This window comes from Bubalus bubalis, chromosome X (assembly GCF_019923935.1).
Source record: "Bubalus bubalis isolate 160015118507 breed Murrah chromosome X, NDDB_SH_1, whole genome shotgun sequence".
Taxonomy (NCBI): Eukaryota; Metazoa; Chordata; class Mammalia; order Artiodactyla; family Bovidae; genus Bubalus; species Bubalus bubalis.
Window position 1 is genome coordinate 87,988,792 of NC_059181.1, and position 21,125 is coordinate 88,009,916.

Genomic DNA, 21,125 nt, shown 5'->3' on the forward strand with positions numbered 1-21,125 from the left:
AGCAAAGTAATCATTCAGATATGAATGCGAAATAAAGAGTTTTTCAGACAAACAAAAGCTATGCCTTACAAAAAATGCTGAGAAGAGTTCTTCTACCAGAAACAAAAAGGCAAAAAAGTTCACGAAAGTTTGAGTAAGGTAATAGAATCATAAAACTGTAACTACATCAAAATAGGCTTTTTAACATTTTATTTTAGCATAAATGTTAAAGCAGAAAAGAGGGAAACATAACTATAGCTACTTCAATTTGGTAACAAATTCACAACATAAAGAAAGGTAATTTGAGAAACAAAAACATGAACAAGAATGGGGAAAAGGACATAACCTATATAGGCAAATGAAGATAAGATGCTATCAACAGAAAAAGGACTAGTTTATCTGTGAGATGTTGTATACAAACCTTTTGGTAACCATAAAACATAAATCTAAAGCAGAAAATTTTCTGGTGGCTCAGTGGTAAAGAATTTGTCTGCCAAGAAGGAGATGAGGGTTTGATCCCTGGGTTGAGAAGAAATCCCTGGAGAAGTAAATGGCAACCCACTCCAGTATTCTTGCCTGGGAAATCCCATGGACAGAAGAGCCTGGTGGGCTACAGTTGGTGGGGATGCCAAGAGTCAGACATGAATTAGCAACTTAACAACAAGCAGAAAAAAAAAAAAAAAACAAGCAGAGACACCAAACAAAAGAAAAAAAAGGCAGGAGGGCTTCTCTGGTGGTCTGGTGGTTAAGAATCTGTCCTGCAATGCAGGGGACACTGCTTCAATCCCTGGGGCAAGAGGATCCCACATGCCATAAAGCAATTGAGCTTGTGCCCAACAACTACTGAGGCTGTGCTCAAGAGCCTGTGAGCCAAAGTTACTGAGTCCATACACTGCAACTACTGAAGCCAGCGCACCTATAGTCTGTGCCCTGCAACATGAGAGACCACCAAATGAGAGTCCACACACCACAACAAAGAGTGGCCCCCACTAGCCAAACTAGGGAAAGCCAAAGTTCAGCAACGAAGACCCACCAAAGCCAAAAACAAGAGAAAGAAACTGAGAAAAATATCAGAGAAAACCACGAAACAAAATGGTAGATCAAAAAAGAATGAAAAAGAAATAATGGAGATACAGAGCAACCAATTAGAACTGGACATGGAACAATGGACTGGTTCAAAATTGGGAAAGGAGTATGTCAAGGCTGTATATTGTCACCTTGCTTATTTAACTTATATGCAGAGTTGCTGCTGCTGCTGCTAAGTTGCTTCAGTCGTGTCCAACTCTGTGCGACGCCATAGACGGCAGCCCACCAGGCTCCCCTGTCCCTGGGATTCTCCACGCAAGAGCACTGGAGTGGGTTGCCATTTCCCCCTTCAGTGCATGAAAGTGAAAAGTGAAAGTGAAGTCCGACTCTTAGCGACCCCATGGACTGCAGCCTACCAGGATCCTCCATCCATGGGATTTTCCAGGCAAGAGTACTGGAGTGGGTTGCCTTTACCTTCTCTGAAATGCAGAGTACATCATGTAAAAAGAGGAGCTGGGTGAAGCTCAAGCTGGAATCAAGATAGCTGGAAGAAATATCAATAAACTCAGATATTGCAGATGACACCCCCCTTTATGGCAGAAAGCGAAGAAGAACTAAAGAGACTCTTGATGAAAGTGAAAGAGGAGAGTGAAAAAGCTGGCTTAAAAGTCAACATGCAAAAAAACTAAGATCATGGCATCTGGTTCCATCACTTCATGGCAAATAGATGGGGATAAATGGAAACAGTGACACTTTATTTTCTTGGGCTCCAAAATCATTGCGGATGGCTACTGTAGCCCTGAAATTAAAAGATGCTTGCTCCTTGGAGGAAAAGCTATGACAAACCTAGACAGCATATTAAAAAGCAGAGGCATCACTTTGCCAACAAAGGTCCATCTAGTCAAAGCTATGTATGATTTTCTAGTAGTCATGTATGGATGTGAGAGTTGGACTATAAAGAAGGCTGGGTGCCAAAGAATTGATGCTTTCGAGCTGTGGCACTGGAGAAGACTCTTGAGAGTCCCTTGGAGATCAAATCAGTCACTCCTATAGGAAATCAACCCTGAATATTCATTGGAAGGACTGACGCTGAAGCTGAACCTCCAACACTTTGGTCACCTGATGTGAAGAGCCGACTCATTTGAAAAGCCCCTGATGCTGGGAAAGATTGAGGGCAGGAGGAGAAGCGGGTGACAGAGGATGAAATGGTTGGATGACACTCAATGGACATGGGGAGAAGGAACTGGCAACCCACTCCAGTATTCTTGCCTGGAGAACCCTGTGGACAGAAGAGCCTGGTGGGCTGCTGTCCATAGAGTTGCATAGAGTTGGACATGACTGAAGCAACTTAGCATGCATGCATGCATTGGAGAAGGAAATGGCAACCCACTCCAGTATTCTTGCCTGGAGAATCCCAGGGAAGGGAGAGCTGGTGGGCTGCTGTCTGAGAGGTTGCACAGACTTGGACACAACTGAAGCGACTTAGCAGCAGCAGCAGCAATGGACATGAGTTTGAGCAAACTCCAGGAGGTAGTGAAGGACATGGAAGCCTGGCACGCTGCAGTCCATTGGGCCACAAAGAGTCAGACAGGACTGAGCGACTGAACAACAACAGAGCAATCAAAAAACAGAAGATAAGATGGCAGTAACTAAATCCTCATCTATCAATAATCACTCTAAATCACTCAAATGGATTGAATTCACCAATCAAAAGATACAGTGGCTGGATGGATTAAAAAGCATGGCTGGATGGATTAAAAAGCAAGACACAGGAGGCGGTCCTAAGATGGTGGAGGAATAGGACGGGGAGACCACTTTCTCCCCCACAAATTCATCAAAAGAACATTTAAACGCTGACTAAATTCCACAAAACAACTTCTGAATGCCAGCAGAGGACATCAGGCACCCAGAAAATCAGCCCATTGTCTTTGAAAGGAGGTAGGAAAAAATATAAAAGACAAAAAGAGAGACAAAAGAGGTAGGGATGGAGCTCCGTCCCAGGAAGGGAGTCTTAAAAAAGAGAGAAGTTTCCAAACACCAGGAAACACTCTCACTGCTAAGTCTGTGGCGAGCCTTGGAACCACAGAGGGCAACATAACCAGGAGGAAAAATAAATAAATAATTAAAACCCACAGATTACGTGCCCAATGGTAACTCCCCCAGCAGTGAAGCAGCGCAGACGCCTGCATCTGCCGCTAGCAAGTGGGGGCTGGGCAGGGAGGCGCAGGCTTCAATGCTTAGAGTAAGGACCGGGCCTCAATGCCCCAAGGGCAATCTGAGGGAACTAACTTGGGATAGCAAACCAGACTGGGGGATAGCTACCACACGAAAAGCCCTAACCTAAGACACAGCCAGGCCTGCTCACAGAACAAAGGACTGATGAGAGAGCTACGTGAAAAGCCCTAACTTAAGACACCATCAGGCCCCCACACAGAACAAAGGACTGAGCAGAGCTAGCCAGCTGCAGACCATCCCCCTCTGCTGACAGGCAGCCAGAGCCAGAAGGGGGCAATCGCGGCCCCAGAGAGGCATTATCTACCAAACTGCAAGCAGGCTTTGTTGCTGACTAAGATTTCTTGGGATTCTGGACGGTCAACATCTGCCTGAGAAGGTGTGCCGGTAGTACACCCAGAAAACTGAGCAGCAGGGATGGGGGAGGCGATAAGTCGCAGCGACCGCGCTCACCAAACACCTGATCACCTGAGCTGCTCGGACCCGGGAAGGGCACAAAACGCAGGCCCAACTGAGTCTGCGCCTCTGAGGACTACCCGAGTGCCTGAACCTGAGCGGCTTAGACCTGGGAGGTACATGCAGCCCAGGGCCGGCCTCAGACGGTTCCCAGCAGAGCAACCTAGAGCTTGAGCAGTGTGAGCAGGGAGGGCACATGCACTGTGAGCAGGGGGCAGGCTCAGTGTGGCTGAGGCACTGCGAGCACATGCCAGTGTTATTTGTTTGTAGCGTCTTTCCCTCCCCACAGCGCGAGTGAAAAAGTGAGCCTAAAAAAGTGTCCACCATGGCTCCCTTGTGTCAGGGTGGAAATCAGACACTGAAGAGACCACCAAACAGAAGGAGCTAAAACAGAGGGAATCACCTTGGAAGTGACAGGTGCAATAGATTAAAACCCTGTCGTTAGTACCGACTACATAGGAAGAGGCCTATAGACCTTGAGAAGTACAAGCTGGACCAAGGAACTATCCGAAAATGAATTGACCCCACACTGTCCACAACACCACCAGAGAAAGTCCTAGATATATTTTACTATCATTCTATTTTTTTAATTTTTAAAAATTTTAAGTCCTCTATTACTCCTTTAATTTTCATTTTTATAACCTACTATTACTTTGCAAAAAAAGAGACCCTATTTTTAAAAGCAAACTTCATATATATATATACTTTTTATAATTTTTGTGACTTTTTCTTCTTCTCTTTAATATGATAATTTTTGAAAATCCAACCTCTACTCTAGATTTGTAGTCTTTGCCTTTTAGTATTTGTAATCAATTTTGTACCTTTAAGAACCCAATCTTCAGTACCCATTTTTACTTGGGAGTGAGATTACTGGCTTGACTGTTCTCTCCCGCTTTGCACTCTCCTTTTTCTCCACCGGGTCACCTCTATCTCCTCCCTCTCCCTTCTCTTCTTTACCCAACTTTGTGAATCTCTTTGTGTGTTCCAGATGGTAGAGAACACTTAGGGAACTGATTACTTGCTGGATCTGTCTCTCTCCTTTTGATTCCCCCTTTATCCTCCTGGACACTTCTATCTCCTTCCTCCCTCTTCTCTTCTCTGTATAACTCCATGAACATCTTTGAGCGGTCCAGACTGTGGAGCGCACATAAGGAAGTGATTACTGCCTAGCTTGCTCTCTCCTCTTTGATTCTACCTCATCTCATTCAGGTCACCTCTAACTCCCTCCTCCCTATTCTTGTCTACATATAACTCTGTGAATGTCTGTGGGTGTCCCTCACTGTGGAGAAACTTTTCATCTTTAATCTAGATGTTTTATCAAAGGTGAGGTACAGATGGAGAAGTCTTGAGGCTACTGTAAAAATAAGACTGAAAACCGGAAGCAGGAGGCTTAAGTCCAAACCCTGAGAACACCAAAGAACTCGACTCCAGGGAACATTAATCGACAGGAGCTCATCAAACGCCTCCATACCTACACTGAAACCAAGCACCACCCAAGGGCCAACAAGTTCCAGAGCAAGACATACCACACAAATTCTCCAGCAACACAGGAACACAGCCCTGAGCTTCAATATACAGGCTGCCCAAAGTCACTCCAAACCCACTGACATCTCATAACTCATTACTGGACACTTCATTACACTCCAGAGAGAAGAAATCCAGCTCCACCCACCAGAACACCAACACAAGCTTCCCTAACCAGGAAACCTTGACAAGCCACCCATACAACCTCACCCACAGCAAGGAAACTCCACAATAAAGAGAACTCCACAAACTGCCAGAATACAGAAAGGCCACCCCAAACACAGCAATATAAACAAGATGAAGAGACAGAGCAATACCCAGAAGGTAAAGGAACAGGCTAAATGCCCACCAAACCAAACAAAAGAGGAAGAGATAGGGAATCTACCTGATAAAGAATTCTGAACAATGATAGTGAAAATGATCCAAAATCTTGAAAATAAAATGGAATCACAGATAAACAGCCTGGAGACAAGGATTGAGAAGATGTAAGAAAGGTTTAACAAGGACCTAGAAGAAATAAAAGAGAGTCAATATATAATGAATAATGCATAAAAGACTCTTGAGAGTTCCTTGACTGCAGGGAGATCCAACCAGTCCAATCAGAAGGAGATCAGCCCCGGGATTTCTTTGGAGGGAATGATGCTGAAGCTGAAACTCTGGTACTTTGGCCACCTCATGCGAAGAGTTGACTTGTTGGAAAAGTCTCTGATGCTGAGGGGGATTAGGGGCAGGAAGAGAAGGGGACGACAGAGGATGAGATGGCTGGATGGCATCACTGACTCGATGGACGTGAGTCTGAGTGAACTCTGGGAGTTGGTGATGGACAGGGAGGCCTGGTGTGCTACGATTCAGGGGGTCGCAAAGAGTCAGATATGACTGAGCGACTGAACTGAACTGAACTGAACTAAATGCAATAAATGAGATAAAAAAAACACTCTGGAGGGAACAAATAGTAGAATAAGGGAGGCAGAAGAGAGGATTAGTGAAGTAGAAGATAGAATAGTAGAAATAAATGGATCAGAGAGGAAAAAAGAAATACAAATTAAAAGAAATGAGGACAACATCAGAGACCTCTGGGACAATGTTAAGCGCCCCAACATTCGAATCATAGGAGTCCCAGAAGAAGAAGACAAAAAGAAAGACCATGAGAAAATACTTGAGTAGATAATAGTTGAAAACTTCCCTACAATGGGGAAGGAAATAATCACCCAAGTCCAAGAAACCCAGAGAGTCCCAAACAGGATAAACCCAAGGCGAAACACCCCAAGACACATATTAATCAAATTAACAAAGATCAAACACAAAGAACAAATACTAAAAGCAGCAAGGGAAAAACAACAAATAACACACAAGGGGATTCCCATAAGGATAACAGCTGATCTTTCAATAGAAACTCTTCAGGCCAGGAGGGAATGGCAGGACATACTTAAAGTGATGAAAGAAAATAAGCTACAGCCCAGATTACTGTACCCAGCAAGGATCTCATTCAAATATGAAGGAGAAGTAAAAAGCTTTACAGACAAGCAAAAGCTGAGAGAATTCAGCACCGCCAAACCAGCTCTCCAACAAATACTAAAGGATCTTCTCTAGACAGGAAACACAAGGGTGTATAAACTTGAAACCAAAACAATGGAGTAATTGCAATGGTATCATACTTATCAATAATTACCTTAAACGTAAATGGGTTGAATGCCCCAACCAAAAGACAAAGACTGGCTGAATGGATACAAAAACAAGACCCCTATATATGTTGTATACAAGAGACCCACCTCAAAACAGGGGACACATACAGACTGAAAGTGAAGGGCTGGAAAAGGATATTCCACACAAACAGAGACCAAAAGAAAGCAGGAGTAGCAATACTCATATCAGATAAAATAGACTTTAAAACAAAGGCTGTGAAAAGAGACAAAGAAGGACACTACATCATGATCAAAGGATCAATCCAAAAAGAAGATAAAACAATTATAAATATATATGCACCCAACATAGGAGCACCACAATATGTAAGACAAATGCTAACAAGTATGAAAGGGGAAATTAACAATAACACAGTAATAGTGGGAGACTTTAATACCCCACTCACACCTATGGATAGATCAACTAAACAGAAAATTAACAAGGAAACACAAACTTTAAATGATACAATAGACCAGTTAGACCTAACTGATATCTATAGGACATTTCACCCCAAAACAATGAATTTCACCTTTTTCTCAAGTGCACATGGAACCTTCTCCAAGATAGATCACATCCAGGGCCATAAATCTAGTCTTGGTAAATTAAAAAAAATTGAAATGATTCCAAGCATCTTTTCTGACCACAATGCAGTAAGATCAGATCTCAATTACAGGAGAAAACTATTAAAAATGCCAACATATGGAGGCTGAACAACACGCTGCTGAATAATCAACAAATCACAGAAGAAATCAAAAAAGAAATCAAAATATGCATAGAAATGAATGAAAATGAAAACACAACAATCCAAAACCTGTGGGACACTATAAAAGCAGTTCTATGGGGAAGGTTCATAGCAATACAGGCATACGTCAAGAAACAAGAAAAAAGTCAAATAAATAATCTAACTCTACACTTAAAGCAACTAGAAAAGGAAAAAATGGGTTAGTAGAAGGAAGAAATCTTAAAAATGAGGGCATAAATAAATGCAAAAGAAACAAAAGAGACCATTGCAAAAATCAACAAAGCCAAAAGCTGGTTCTTGGAAAGGATAAATAAAATGGACAAACCATTAGCCAGACTCAGCAAGAGACAAAGGGAGAAAAATCAAATCAATAAAATTAGAAATGAAAATGAAGAGATCACAACAGACCACACAGATATACAAAGGACCATAAGAGACTACTATCAGCAATTATATGCCAATAAAATGGACGACATGGAAGAAATGGACAAATTCTTAGAAAAGTACAACTTTCCAAAACTGAACCAGGAAGAAATAGAAAATCTTAACAGACCCATCACAAGCACGGAAATGGAAACTGTAATTGGAAATCTTCCAGCAAACAAAAGCCCAGGTCCAGACGGCTTCACAGCTGAATTCTACCAAAAATTTAGAGACGAGCTAACACCTATCCTACTCAGACTCTTCCAGAAAATTGCAGAGGAAGGTAAACTTCCAAACTCATTCTATGAGGCCACCATCACCCTAATACCAAAACCTGACAAAGATGCCACAAAAAAAGAAAACTACAGGCCAATATCACTGATGAACATAGGTGCAAAAATCCTTAACAAAACTCTAGTAATCAGAATCCAACAGCATATTAAAAAGATCATACACCATGACCAAATGGGCTTTATCCCAGGGATGCAAGAATTCTTCAATATCCACACATCAATCAATGTAATACACCATATTAACAAATTGAAAAATAAAAGCCATATGATCATCTCAATAGATGCAGAGAAAGCCTTTGACAAATTTCAACATCCATTTATGATAAAATCTCTCCAGAAAGCAGGAATAGAAGGAACATACCTTAACTTAATAAAAGCTATATATGACAAACCCACAGCAAACATTATCCTCAATGGTGAAAAATTGAAAGCATTTCTGCTAAAGTCAGGAACAAGACAAGGGTGCCCACTCTCACCACTACTATTCAACATAGTTTTGGAAGTTTTGGCCACAGCAATCAGAGCAGAGAAAGAAATAAAAGGAATCCAGATTGGAAAAGAAGAAGTAAAACTCTCACTGTTTGCAGATGACATGATCCTCTACATAGGAAACCCTAAAGACTCCACCAGAAAATTACTAGAGCTAATCAATGAATATAGTAAAGTTGCAGGATATAAAATCAACACACAGAAATCCCTTGCATTCCTATACACTAATAATGAGAAAATAGAAAGAGAAATTAAGGAAACAATTCCATTCACCATTGCAACGAAAAGAATAAAATACTTAGGAATATATCAACCTAAAGAAATTAAAGACCTATATATAGAAAACTATAAAACACTGGTGAAAGAAATCAAAGAGGACACTAATAGACGGAGAAATATACCATGTTCATGAATCAGAAGAATCAATATAGTGAAAAGGAGTATACTACCCAAAGCAATCTATAGATTCAATGCAATCCCTATCAAGCTACCAAAGGTATTCTTCACAGAGCTAGAACAAATAATTTCACAATTTGTATGGAAATACAAAAAACCTCAAATAGCCAAAGCAATCTTGAGAAGTAAGAATGGAACTGGAGGAATCAACCTGCCTGACTTCAGGCTCTACTACAAAGCCACAGTCATCAAGACAGTATGGTACTGGCACAAAGACAGAACTATAGATCAATGGAACAAAATACAAAGCCCAGAGATAAATCCACGCACCTATGGCCACCTTATCTTTGACAAAGTGGGCAAAAATATACAATGGAGAAAAGAATCTCTTTAACAAGTGGTGCTGGGAAAACTGGTTGACCACTTGTAAAAGAATGAAAGTAGAACACTTTCTAACACCATACACAAAAATAAACTCAAAATGGATTAAAGATCTAAACGTAAGACCAGAAACTATAAAACTCCTAAAGGAGAACATAGGCCAAACACTCTCTGACATAAATCACAGCAGGATCCTCTATGACCCACCTCCCAGAATAGTGGAAATAAAAGCAAAAATAAACAAATGGGACCTAATTAAAATTGAAAGCTTCTGCACAACAAAGGAAACTCTAAGCAAGGTGAAAAGACAGCCTTCAGAATGGGAGAAAATGATTGCAAATGAAGCAACTAACAAAGAACTAATCTGAAAAATATACAAGCAACTTCTGCAGTTCAATTTCAGAAAAATAAACGACCCAATCAAAAAGTGGGACAAAGAACTAAACAGACATTTATCCAAAGAAGACATACAGATGGCTAACAAACACATAAAAGATGCTCAACATCACTCATTATCAGAGAAATGCAACTCAAAACCACAATAAGGTACAATTTCACGCCCCTCAGAATGGCTGTGATCCAAAAGTCTACAAGCAGTAAATGCTGGAGAGGGTGAGGAGAAAAGGGAACCCTCTTACACTGTTGGTGGGAATGCAAACTAGTACAGCCACCACGGAGAACAGTGTGGAGATTCCTTAAAAAACTGGAAACAGAACTGCCTTATGACCCAGCAGTCCCACTACTGGGCATACACACTGAGGAAACCAGAGTTGAAAGAGACACGTGTACCCCAATGTTCATCGCAGCACTGTTTATAATAGCCAGGACATGGAACCCACCTAGATGTCTATCAGGAGATGAATGGATAAGAAAGCCATGGTACATATACACAATGGAGCATTACTCAGCCATTACAAAGAATACATTTGAATCAGTTCTAATGAGCTGGATGAAACTGGAGCCTATTATACAGAGTGAAGTAAGCCAGAAAGAAAAACACCAATACAGTATACTAACACATATATATGGAATTTAGAAAGATGCTAACGATAGCCCTGTATGTGAGACAGCAAAAGAGACACAGATGTATGAACAGTCTTTTGGACTCTGTGGGAGAGGGAGAGGGTGGGATGATTTGGGAGAATGGCATTGAAACATGTATAATATCATATATGAAACAAATCACCAGTCCAGGTTCGATGCATGATACAGGATGCTTGGGGCTGGTGCACTCGGATGACCCAGAGGGATGGTACAGGCAGGGAGGTGGGAGTGGGGTTCAGGATGGGGAACATGTGTATACCCGTGGCGGATTCATGTTGATATATGGCAAAACCAATACAATATTGTGAAGTAATTAGCCTCCAATTAAAATAAATAAATTTATATTAAAAAAAGCAGGACACAATTATTTGTTGCATCCAGGAGACTCATCTCAACTCTATAAAGAGAAATACAAGGTGAAAATGAAGGCATGCAAGATGGTGCTTCAAGCAAAAGGCAGACAAAAGAAAGCAGGTGTAGCCATACTTATATCAGACAAAATAGACTTCATTCCCAAAATTGGACAAGTTAGAAGAAATGCACAGATTTTAGAATCATACAAGCTTCAATGACTGAAAATCTGAGTAGACTGATCACTAGTATAGTGATCAGTTAAATGATCAAACAGTAATAAAAAACCACCCCCAAACCAAAACTCCAGGACCAGACAGCTTCATAGGTGAATTCTACCAAACATCCATAGATGATTTAATACCTTTTAAAATTCTTCCAAAAAATTGAAGGGAATGCTTCCTAATTTAAAATGTCCATATCACCTAAAGCAATCTACAGATTCACTACAATTCCTATAAAAATCCCAAAGACATTTTTCCCAGAAATAGAACAAAAAATTAAAAAATTTATTTGGAACCACAGTAGACCCCAAATAACCAAAGCAATCATGAGAACAAAATTGGAGGTTATCATACTTCCTGATTTCACATTATATACACAGCTATAATAATCAAAACAGTATGGTATTGGCAGAAAAACTGACACATAAATCAATGAAACAGAACTGAGATCTCAGAAATAAACTCATACATATATGAACAACTTATTTATAACAAGGGAACAAAGAACATAGAGTGGTGGGAGAAATCTCTTCAATAAATGGTATTGGGAAAACTGGACAGTCACATGCAAAAAAATGAAACTGGACCACTATCCCCCACCACACACAAAATTAACTCAAAATAGAGTAAAGACTTGAATGTAGGTCCTGAGACTATAAAACTCATAGAAGAAAACATAGGCAGTATGATCTTTGACCTTGCTTTTAGAATTATCTTTATAGATAGGTCTCCTCAGGCAAGGGAAACAAAACCAAAAATAAACACAAATGTGAACTACATTAAACTAAAAAGCTTCTGCACAGGAAAGAAAACCAGCAACAAAATGAAAAGACAACTTACCAAATAAGAGAAGGTATTTGCAAATCATATATCCCATCAGGGGTTAAGATACATAATATATAAAACACTCATACAACTCAGCTTCAAAAAAATAAACAATCTGAATAAAAAATGAGCAGAGGACCTGAACAGACTTTTTCCCAAAGAAGTCATACAGATAGCAAACAGGGACAGGAAAAGATGTTCAACATCACTAATTATCAGGGAAATGCAAATGAACACCACAATGAGATTATCATTTCAAACCTTCACACCTATCAGAACATCTATTATCAAAAAGATAGCAGGGACTTCCTTGGTGGTCCAGTGGTTAAGACTCTGTGATTTCACTGCAAGGGGGCACACGGGTTTGATACCTGTTTGCAGAACTAAGATCCTGCAAGATGCATGGCATGGTCAAAAAATTTAAAAAATAGAAAAGATACATGCACCCTTATGATCACAACAGCAATACTGGTAACAGCCAAGATAATGGAAATAATCTAAGTACTCATCAACAGATGGATAAAGATGTAGTATATACAGTGGAATACTACTCAGCCATAAAAAGATGAAATCTTATTATTTGTAACAACATGGATGGACCCTGAGATTACCATACTAAGTGAAATAAGTCAGACTAGGAAAGACAAATACTATATGATCTCCCTTATATGTAGAATTAAAAAAAGACAAAAATGGTTATTTCCTTTTTGTAATTCCCTACTTTAAACCTACATTCAATTACTCCATGCTGAATATGGCAGATAAGAGCTTATGTTATGGGTTGAAGTATGCCCCCTCAATATTCACGTTGAAGTCCTAATCCCCATTACCTTGGAATTTGACCTTACTTAGATATAGGGTCATTGAAGATGTAATTTAGTTAAGATGTGGTCATATTAGAGTAGAGTGGGCCCTTAATCCAATGACTGATGCCCTTATCACATGGGGAAATTTGGACACAGAGATTGGAGTGATGTTTATACAAGCCAAGGAAAGCCAGAGATGGCTAGCAAATCACCAGACGCTAGGGGTAAGGCATGGTGCAGACTTTCTCACAGCCCTCAAAAGGAATCCATTCTACTGACACTTTGATTTTGGACTTAAAAAGCTGTGAAACAATAAATTTCTGTTGTATAAGTCAAACAGTTTGTGGTACTTTGTTATAGCAGCCCTAGAAAATTAATACAGATTTTTGTATCAGTAAGTGGTGTGCTGCTATAAAAAATACATAAAAACATAGAAGTTGCTTTGGAATTGGGTATTAAGTGAAGGGGGCTTTCCCTGTGGCTAAGTAGTAAAGAATCCATGTACAATGCAGGAGATGCCAAGAGATGTGAGTTCATTCCCTGGGTTGGGAAGATTTTTGAGGTGCATAACATAAAAAGCTTAGAAAGCCCTGAAGAGAATGTTGGTAGAAATATGGATTTTGAAGGAGAATCTCTTGAGGGCTCTGAAAGAAAAGGAGTGGTAGAGAAAGTTTCCTCTGTCTAAGAGAATACATTCAGTGTCATGAACAGAACTAGAAATGTGAATGTAAAATGTGCTTCTGGTAAGGTTTCAGACAGAAATGTTATTGGAAACTGGGTGAAAGATAATCCTTGATACAAAGTGGCAGAGTATGTGGCCAAACTGTGTTCTGTTGGATGGAAAGTGAAACATGTATAAGATGAACTTGTATATTTAGATGAAGAGATTTCTAAGCAAAGTGTTGAAGACACAGTCTGGTTTCTTCTTAATGCTTATAGTAAAATACAAGAAGGGAGAAGAGTTGAAAAGGAATTGTGAAGAAAAAAAAGAATCAAGGAATCCCCTGGAGGTCCAGTGGTTAGGGCTCCACACTTTCACTGCCAAGGGCCTGGGTTCAATCCCTGGGTGGGGAACTAAGACCCCACAAGCTGTGCAGCATGGCCAAAAAATTAAAAAATGACATAAAAATGAAAAAAAAAAAAAAAAGAACCATCAATACTTGAAAAATTATCAGCCTTTCATATTGGAAAACATATGAAAGCTTGCTTTGGGAAGCATACTAAGAACATTGCTAGATAACCATATGCCCAAGAGATTACGACTTGTGGATCCAGTCAACCAACTCAGTAGGCATGCTATTAGCTTCAACTGAAAGGAACATAGGTGGGAAGAAATGCAGGACTGCAATGCCATTGGACTTCTGGGATTCTACAGTCAGGAAATGAGTTGACAGAGATATCTAGCTGTGATCAAGTATTATCCTTCAAGAAAATGGGAAAATGATCCCGAGAAGTGAGGCCATTTCCTCCATTCTAGAAAGCAGGGATACCTCCTGAATTCCAGAAGCCAGGGCCACTTTCTCAGTTCCAGAGTGCAGGGCCACCACTCAGTGCCATGGGGGTAGGGCTGCCATCTCAGTGGGCCCAAAGGACACAGTACTCTGCCAGAGAGGATAATTCTGGGGCCTTAAAGCCAAATGGTATTTGCCTTGCTAGGTTTCAAATTTGCCCGTGGCCCATAACCTCCTTTTTCTTCCCAATTTATCCCTTTTGAAATGGGGAATACTTATCCTATGTCTGTCCCACCATTGTATTTTGGAAGGTAATATGTCTAGTTTCATAGGCTCACAGATGGAAAAGAATTTTGTTCCAGGATGAAACACCCTGCATCTCATCCATATAAGATTTATATGATATTTAGGAATGAGAGTTAATACTGGTATAGATTAAGACTTTGGGGGATGTTCTGATGGAGTGAATGTATTTTGTATGTGAGAAGGACATGAGTTTTTAGAGGGCAGACTGTTATGGACTGAATTATGTTCCTGCCAAACACCACCCTGACTACCAATATGTAACCAATTACATGCTCAATGACCATAAAAATATGACCTTATTTGGAAGTAGGGTCATTGAAGATGTAATCAGTTAAGATGAGTTCATACTAGAGTAGACTGGTACTCCAGAGTGGGTCCCTAATTCAATATGGCTGGTGTCCTTAAAGAAAAACTTGGACACATATATACCCACAGGGAGAATGCCATGTGAAGATGAAGGCAGAGATTCAAGTGATAACTTCCATAAGCCAAGGAATGCTAAAGATTGCCACTAAACCACTAGCAGCTAAAGGAGATGCATGGAACAGATTCTTCCTCATAGCCTTCAGAGGGAACCCACCCTGCCTATACCTTGATCTTGGACTTTGGCAGCTGTAGAAAACTATACAACTTCTAGTAGCACTGCTCATTTTATACGATAGAAAAAATGAAAAACCATATGCTATGTATATACTTAATACAAATGACTTACTGTTTGCCACTTGGGGTTTGCGTAATTCTTTTCTTCGTGACAGGGTTTGAACTTGCACATGCAGAATGACATTGAGATCTCCCAGAACCATCATCGTGATGACGTTTACCATCTTTTTCCTGACGTTGACTTTCTTTTCTAGCTGCTTCGGATGTTGAGGGTTGGTCAGCATCCTAAAACCAAAAATTTGAAGAAAACATTTTAAACTAATTCACAAGAATTATTTCTCTCTTAAAAGACTCTACACTTTTAGCATATCCATTTTTCGTAACTTGAGTTGTGACAAAACTTTGTAATCATAACAATGCTTTTATAAAGTTGATTTATCTTAATCTAACTGCTAATAACATACTTCAAAAAGATAAACAAAAGTCTTTCTTATGTAACTGTAAAGTTGGATTAGATGCTTCTTTCCATAAGAATAGTAATCTTAGAAATAACTTTTAAAAACACAAACTCATGGAAAAAATTAATTTGTCTTGATTTTGCCTAGAGTTCAGAAGTGGCCTCTTCTACAGCATTTATCCTCCAAGAGTCATTGCTACCTCTTAATAAAATTTGGGTAGAACTGCCAAGTCTGACAATAGAGCTAAAAACTTCCAGTGGGAATGTACATATACTTTCGGCCTGGACATAAGGTAAGAAATGAATGTAGTAAAAAATACGACCTGGAAATCTAAATAAACGCTATCATGACAGGCTCATATTACATAGAAAGCAAAAACAAAATACCAAGTTTGGAGGGCCTAGGGAAATATCAGAGGCTGTGACTTTAGTCCAGACTGCTCCAAAATAAATGACATAAAAAGAAAACAAACTGAAAATGAAGCTTTTACTTTTAGGTTTACATCATTAAGAGTTAATACATTTGAGTTCTGAATGAATTGTACAAGATATAATGCTGGGGAGGTGGTCCTAAGATGGCAGAGGAATAGGATGGGGAGACCACTCTCTTCCCCACACATTCATCAAAAAAACATTTAAACGCTGAGTAAATTCCACAAAACATCTTCTGAATGCCGGCAGAGGACATCAGGCACCCAGAAAAGCAGCCCATTGTCTTCGAAAGGAGGTAGGAAAAAATATAAAAGACAAAAAAAGAGACAAAAGAGGTAGGGATGGAGCTCCATCCCGGGAAGGGAGTCTTAAAAACAGAGAAGTTTCCAAATACCAGGAAACACTCTCACTGCTGAGTCTGTGGCGAGCCTTGGAACCACAGAGGGCAACATAACCAGGAGGAAAAATAAATAAATAATTAAAACCCACAGATTACATGCCCAGTGGTAACTCCCCCAGCGGTGAAGCAGCACAGATGCCTGCATCCGCCACTAGCAAGCGGGGGCTGGGCAGGGAGGCCCGGGCTGCATTGTTTAGAGTAAGGACCGGGCCTGAATACCCCGAGGGCAATCTGAGGGAACTAACTTGGGATAGCAAACTAGACTGGGGGATAGCTACCACGCGAAAAGCCCTAACCTAAGACACTGCCAGGCCCACTCACAGAACAAAGGACTGAACAGAGCTAGCCCACTGCAGACCATCCCCCTCTGGTGACAGGCAGCCACAGCCGGAAGGGGGCAATCGCAGCCCTAGAGAGACATTATCTACAAAACTGCAAGCAGGCTTCTTTGCTAACTAAGACTTCTTGGGGGTCTCGATGGTCAACATGTGCCTGAGAAGGTGCGCTGTATGTACACCAAGAAAACTGAGCGGCAGGGATGGGGGAGGCGATAAGTCACAGTGACCGTGCTCACTAAACACCTGATCACCTGAACTGCTCGGACCTGGGAAGGGCACAAAACGCAGGCCCAACCAAGTCTGTGCCTCTGAGGACTACCCCAGCACCTGAACCTGAGCGGGTTAGACCTGGCAGCTGCATGCAGCCCAGGGCTGGCCTCAGACGGTTCCCGGCGGAGCAACCTAGAGCCTGAGCAGTGTAGGCAGGGAGGGTACACGCGCCATGAGTGGTGGCAAACCCAGTGTTGCCGAGACACTGCAAGCACACGCCAGTGTTATTTGTTTGCAGCGTCCCTCTCTCCCCACAGCGCAACACAAGTGAGCCTAAAGAAGTGTCCACCACTGCCCCCTTGTGTCAGGGTGGAAATCAGACACTGAAGAGACCAGCAAACAGAAGAAGCTAAAACAGAGGGACCCGCCTTGGAAGTGACAGATGCAATAGATTAAAACCCTGTAGTTAGTACCAACTACATAGGAAGGGGCATATATAGACCTTGAGAAATATAAGCCAGACCAAGGAACTATCCGAAAATGAAATGACCAAACACTGCCCACAACACCACCAGAGAAAGTCCTAGATATATTTTTACTATTTTTACTATAATTCTTTTTTAAAATTTAAAAAAAAATTTAAAGTCCTCTATTACTCCTTTAATTTTCATTTTTATAACCTACCATTACTTTGCAAAAAAAGGACCCTATTTTTTAAAGCAAACTTTATATATATATTTTTTTGTGTGATAATTTTTGTGACTTTTTTAAATTTAATATTGTATTTTAGAAAATCCAACCTCTACTCTAGATTTTTAATCTTTGCTTTTTGGTGTTTGTTATTAATTTTGTACCTTTAAGAACCCAATCTTCACTACCCATTTTCCCTTGGGAGTGTGATTACTGGCTTGATTGCTCTCTCCCCCTTTTGACTCTCCTTTTTCTCCACCAGGTCCCCTCTATCTCCTCCCTCCCCCTTCTCTTCTCTACCTAACTCTGTGACACTTTGGGTATTCCGGGCAGTGGATAACACTTAGGTAACTGACTACTGCCTAGATCTATCTCTCTACTTTTGATTCCCCTTCTCCTCCTAGTCACCTCTGTCTCCTTCCTCCCTCTTCTCTTCTGTGTTTAACTCCATGAACATCTCTGAGTGGTCCAGACTGTGGAGCGCATGTAAAGAAGTGATTACTGCCTAGCTTGCTCTCTCCTCTTTTGATTCTACCTCATCTCATTCGGGTCACCTCTAACTCCCTCCTCCCTCTTCTCTTCTCCATGTAACTCTGTGAATGTCTCTGGGTGTCCCTCACTGTGGAGAAACTTTTCAACTTTAACCTAGACGTTTTATCAATGGTGCTGTATAGATGGAGAAGTCTTGAGGCTACTGTAAAAATAAGACTGAAAACCGGAAGCAGGAGGCTTAAGTCCAAACCCTGAGAACACCAGAGAACTCCTGACTCCAGGGAACATTAATTGACAGGAGCTCATCAAACACCTCATACCTACACTGAAACCAAGCACCACCCAAGGGCCAACAAGTTCCAGAGCAAGACGTACCACACAAATTCTCCAGCAACACAGGAACACAGCCCTGAGCTTCAATATACAGGCTGCCCAAAGTCTCTCCAAACCCACTGACATCTCATAACTCATTACTGGACACTTAATTACACTCCAGAGAGAAGAAATCCAGCTCTACCCACCAGAACACCGACACAAGCTTCCCTAACCAGGAAACCTTGACAAGCCACCTGTACAACCCCAACCACAGCAAGGAAACTCCACAATAAAGAGAACTCCACAAACTGCCAGAATACAGAAAGGCCACCCCAAACACAGCAATATAAACAAGATGAAGAGACAGAGCAATACCCAGCAGGTAAAGGAACAGGATAAATGCCCACCAAACCAAACAAAAGAGGAAGAGATAGGGAATCTACCTGATAAAGAATTTGGAATAATGATAGGGAAAATGACTCAAAATCTTGACAAAAAAATGGAATCACAGATAAATACCTGGAGACAAAGATTGAGAAGATGGAAGAAAAGTTTAACAAGGACATAGAAGAAATAAAAGAGAGTCAATATATAATGAATAATGCAATAAATGAGATAAAAAAAACTCTGGAGGCAACAAATAGTAGAACAAGGGAGGCAGAAGATAGGATTACTGAAGTAGAAGATAGAATGGTAGAAATAAATGAATCAGAGAGGAAAAAAGAAAAATGAATTCAAAGAAATGAGGAAAATCTCAGAGACCTCCAGGACAATATTAAATGCCTCAATATTTGAATCATAGGAGCCTCAGAAGAAGAAGACAAAAAGAAAGACCATGAGAAAATACTTGAGGAGATAATAGTTGAAAACTTCCCTACAATGGGGAAGGAAATAATCACCCAAGTCCAAGAAACCCAGAGAGTCCCAAACAGGATAAACCCAAGGCGAAACACCCCAAGACACATATTAATCAAATTAACAAAGATCAAACACAAAGAACAAATACTAAAAGCAGCAAGGGAAAAACAACAAATAACACACAAGGGGATTCCCATAAGGATAACAGCTGATCTTTCAATAGAAGCTCTTCAGGCCAGGAGGGAATGGCAGGACATACTTAAAGTGATGAAAGAAAATAAGCTACAGCCCAGATTACTGTACCCAGCAAGGATCTCATTCAAATATGAAGGAGAAGTAAAAAGCTTTACAGACAAGCAAAAGCTGAGAGAATTCAGCACCGCCAAACCAGCTCTCCAACAAATACTAAAGGATCTTCTCTAGACAGGAAACACAGAAAGGGTGTATTAACTCAAACTCAAAACAACAAAGTAAATGGCAATGGTATCATACTTATCAATAATTACTTTAAATATAAATGGGTCGAATGCCCCAACCAAAAGACAAAGACTGGCTGAATGGATACAAAAACAAGACCCCTATATATGTTGTATACAAGAGACCCACCTCAAAACAGGGGACACATACAGACTGAAAGTGAAGGGCTGGAAAAGGATATTCCACACAAACAGAGACCAAAAGAAAGCAGGAGTAGCAATACTCATATCAGATAAAATAGACTTTAAAACAAAGGCTGTGAAAAGAGACAAAGAAGGACACTACATCATGATCAAAGGATCAATCCAAAAAGAAGATAAAACAATTATAAATATATATGCACCCAACATAGGAGCACCACAATATGTAAGACAAATGCTAACAAGTATGAAAGGGGAAATTAACAATAACACAGTAATAGTGGGAGACTTTAATACCCCACTCACACCTATGGATAGATCAACTAAACAGAAAATTAACAAGGAAACACAAACTTTAAATGATACAATAGACCAGTTAGACCTAACTGATATCTATAGGACATTTCACCCCAAAACAATGAATTTCACCTTTTTCTCAAGTGCACATGGAACCTTCTCCAAGATAGATCACATCCAGGGCCATAAATCTAGTCTTGGTAAATTAAAAAAAATTGAAATGATTCCAAGCATCTTTTCTGACCACAATGCAGTAAGATCAGATCTCAATTACAGGAGAAAACTATTAAAAATGCCAACATATGGAGGCTGAACAACACGCTGCTGAATAATCAACAAATCACAGAAGAAATCAAAAAAGAAATCAAAATATGCATAGAAACGAATGAAAATGAAAACACAACAATCCAAAACCTGTGGGACACTATAAAAGCAGTTCTATGGGGAAGGTTCATAGCAATACAGGCATACGTCAAGAAACAAGAAAAAAGTCAAATAAATAATCTAACTCTACACTTAAAGCAACTAGAAAAGGAAAAAATGGGTTAGTAGAAGGAAGAAATCTTAAAAATGAGGGCATAAATAAATGCAAAAGAAACAAAAGAGACCATTGCAAAAATCAACAAAGCCAAAAGCTGGTTCTTGGAAAGGATAAATAAAATGGACAAACCATTAGCCAGACTCAGCAAGAGACAAAGGGAGAAAAATCAAATCAATAAAATTAGAAATGAAAATGAAGAGATCACAACAGACCACACAGATATACAAAGGACCATAAGAGACTACTATCA

The 21,125-nt window shown here is 40.3% G+C and overlaps 1 protein-coding gene across 2 annotated transcripts in view; it reads right to left on the minus strand.

Annotated features, from left to right (window-relative positions):
- Positions 1-21,125, minus strand: part of RADX (RPA1 related single stranded DNA binding protein, X-linked) — a 98,904-nt gene that overhangs the window by 38,238 nt on the left and 39,541 nt on the right. For both annotated transcript variants that reach the window (XM_006052774.3, XM_025277210.2), the window contains exon 10: positions 15,341-15,513. In XM_006052774.3, coding sequence (XP_006052836.1) covers positions 15,341-15,513 — 173 coding nt within the window. The remainder of the gene's footprint in view (positions 1-15,340; positions 15,514-21,125) is intronic.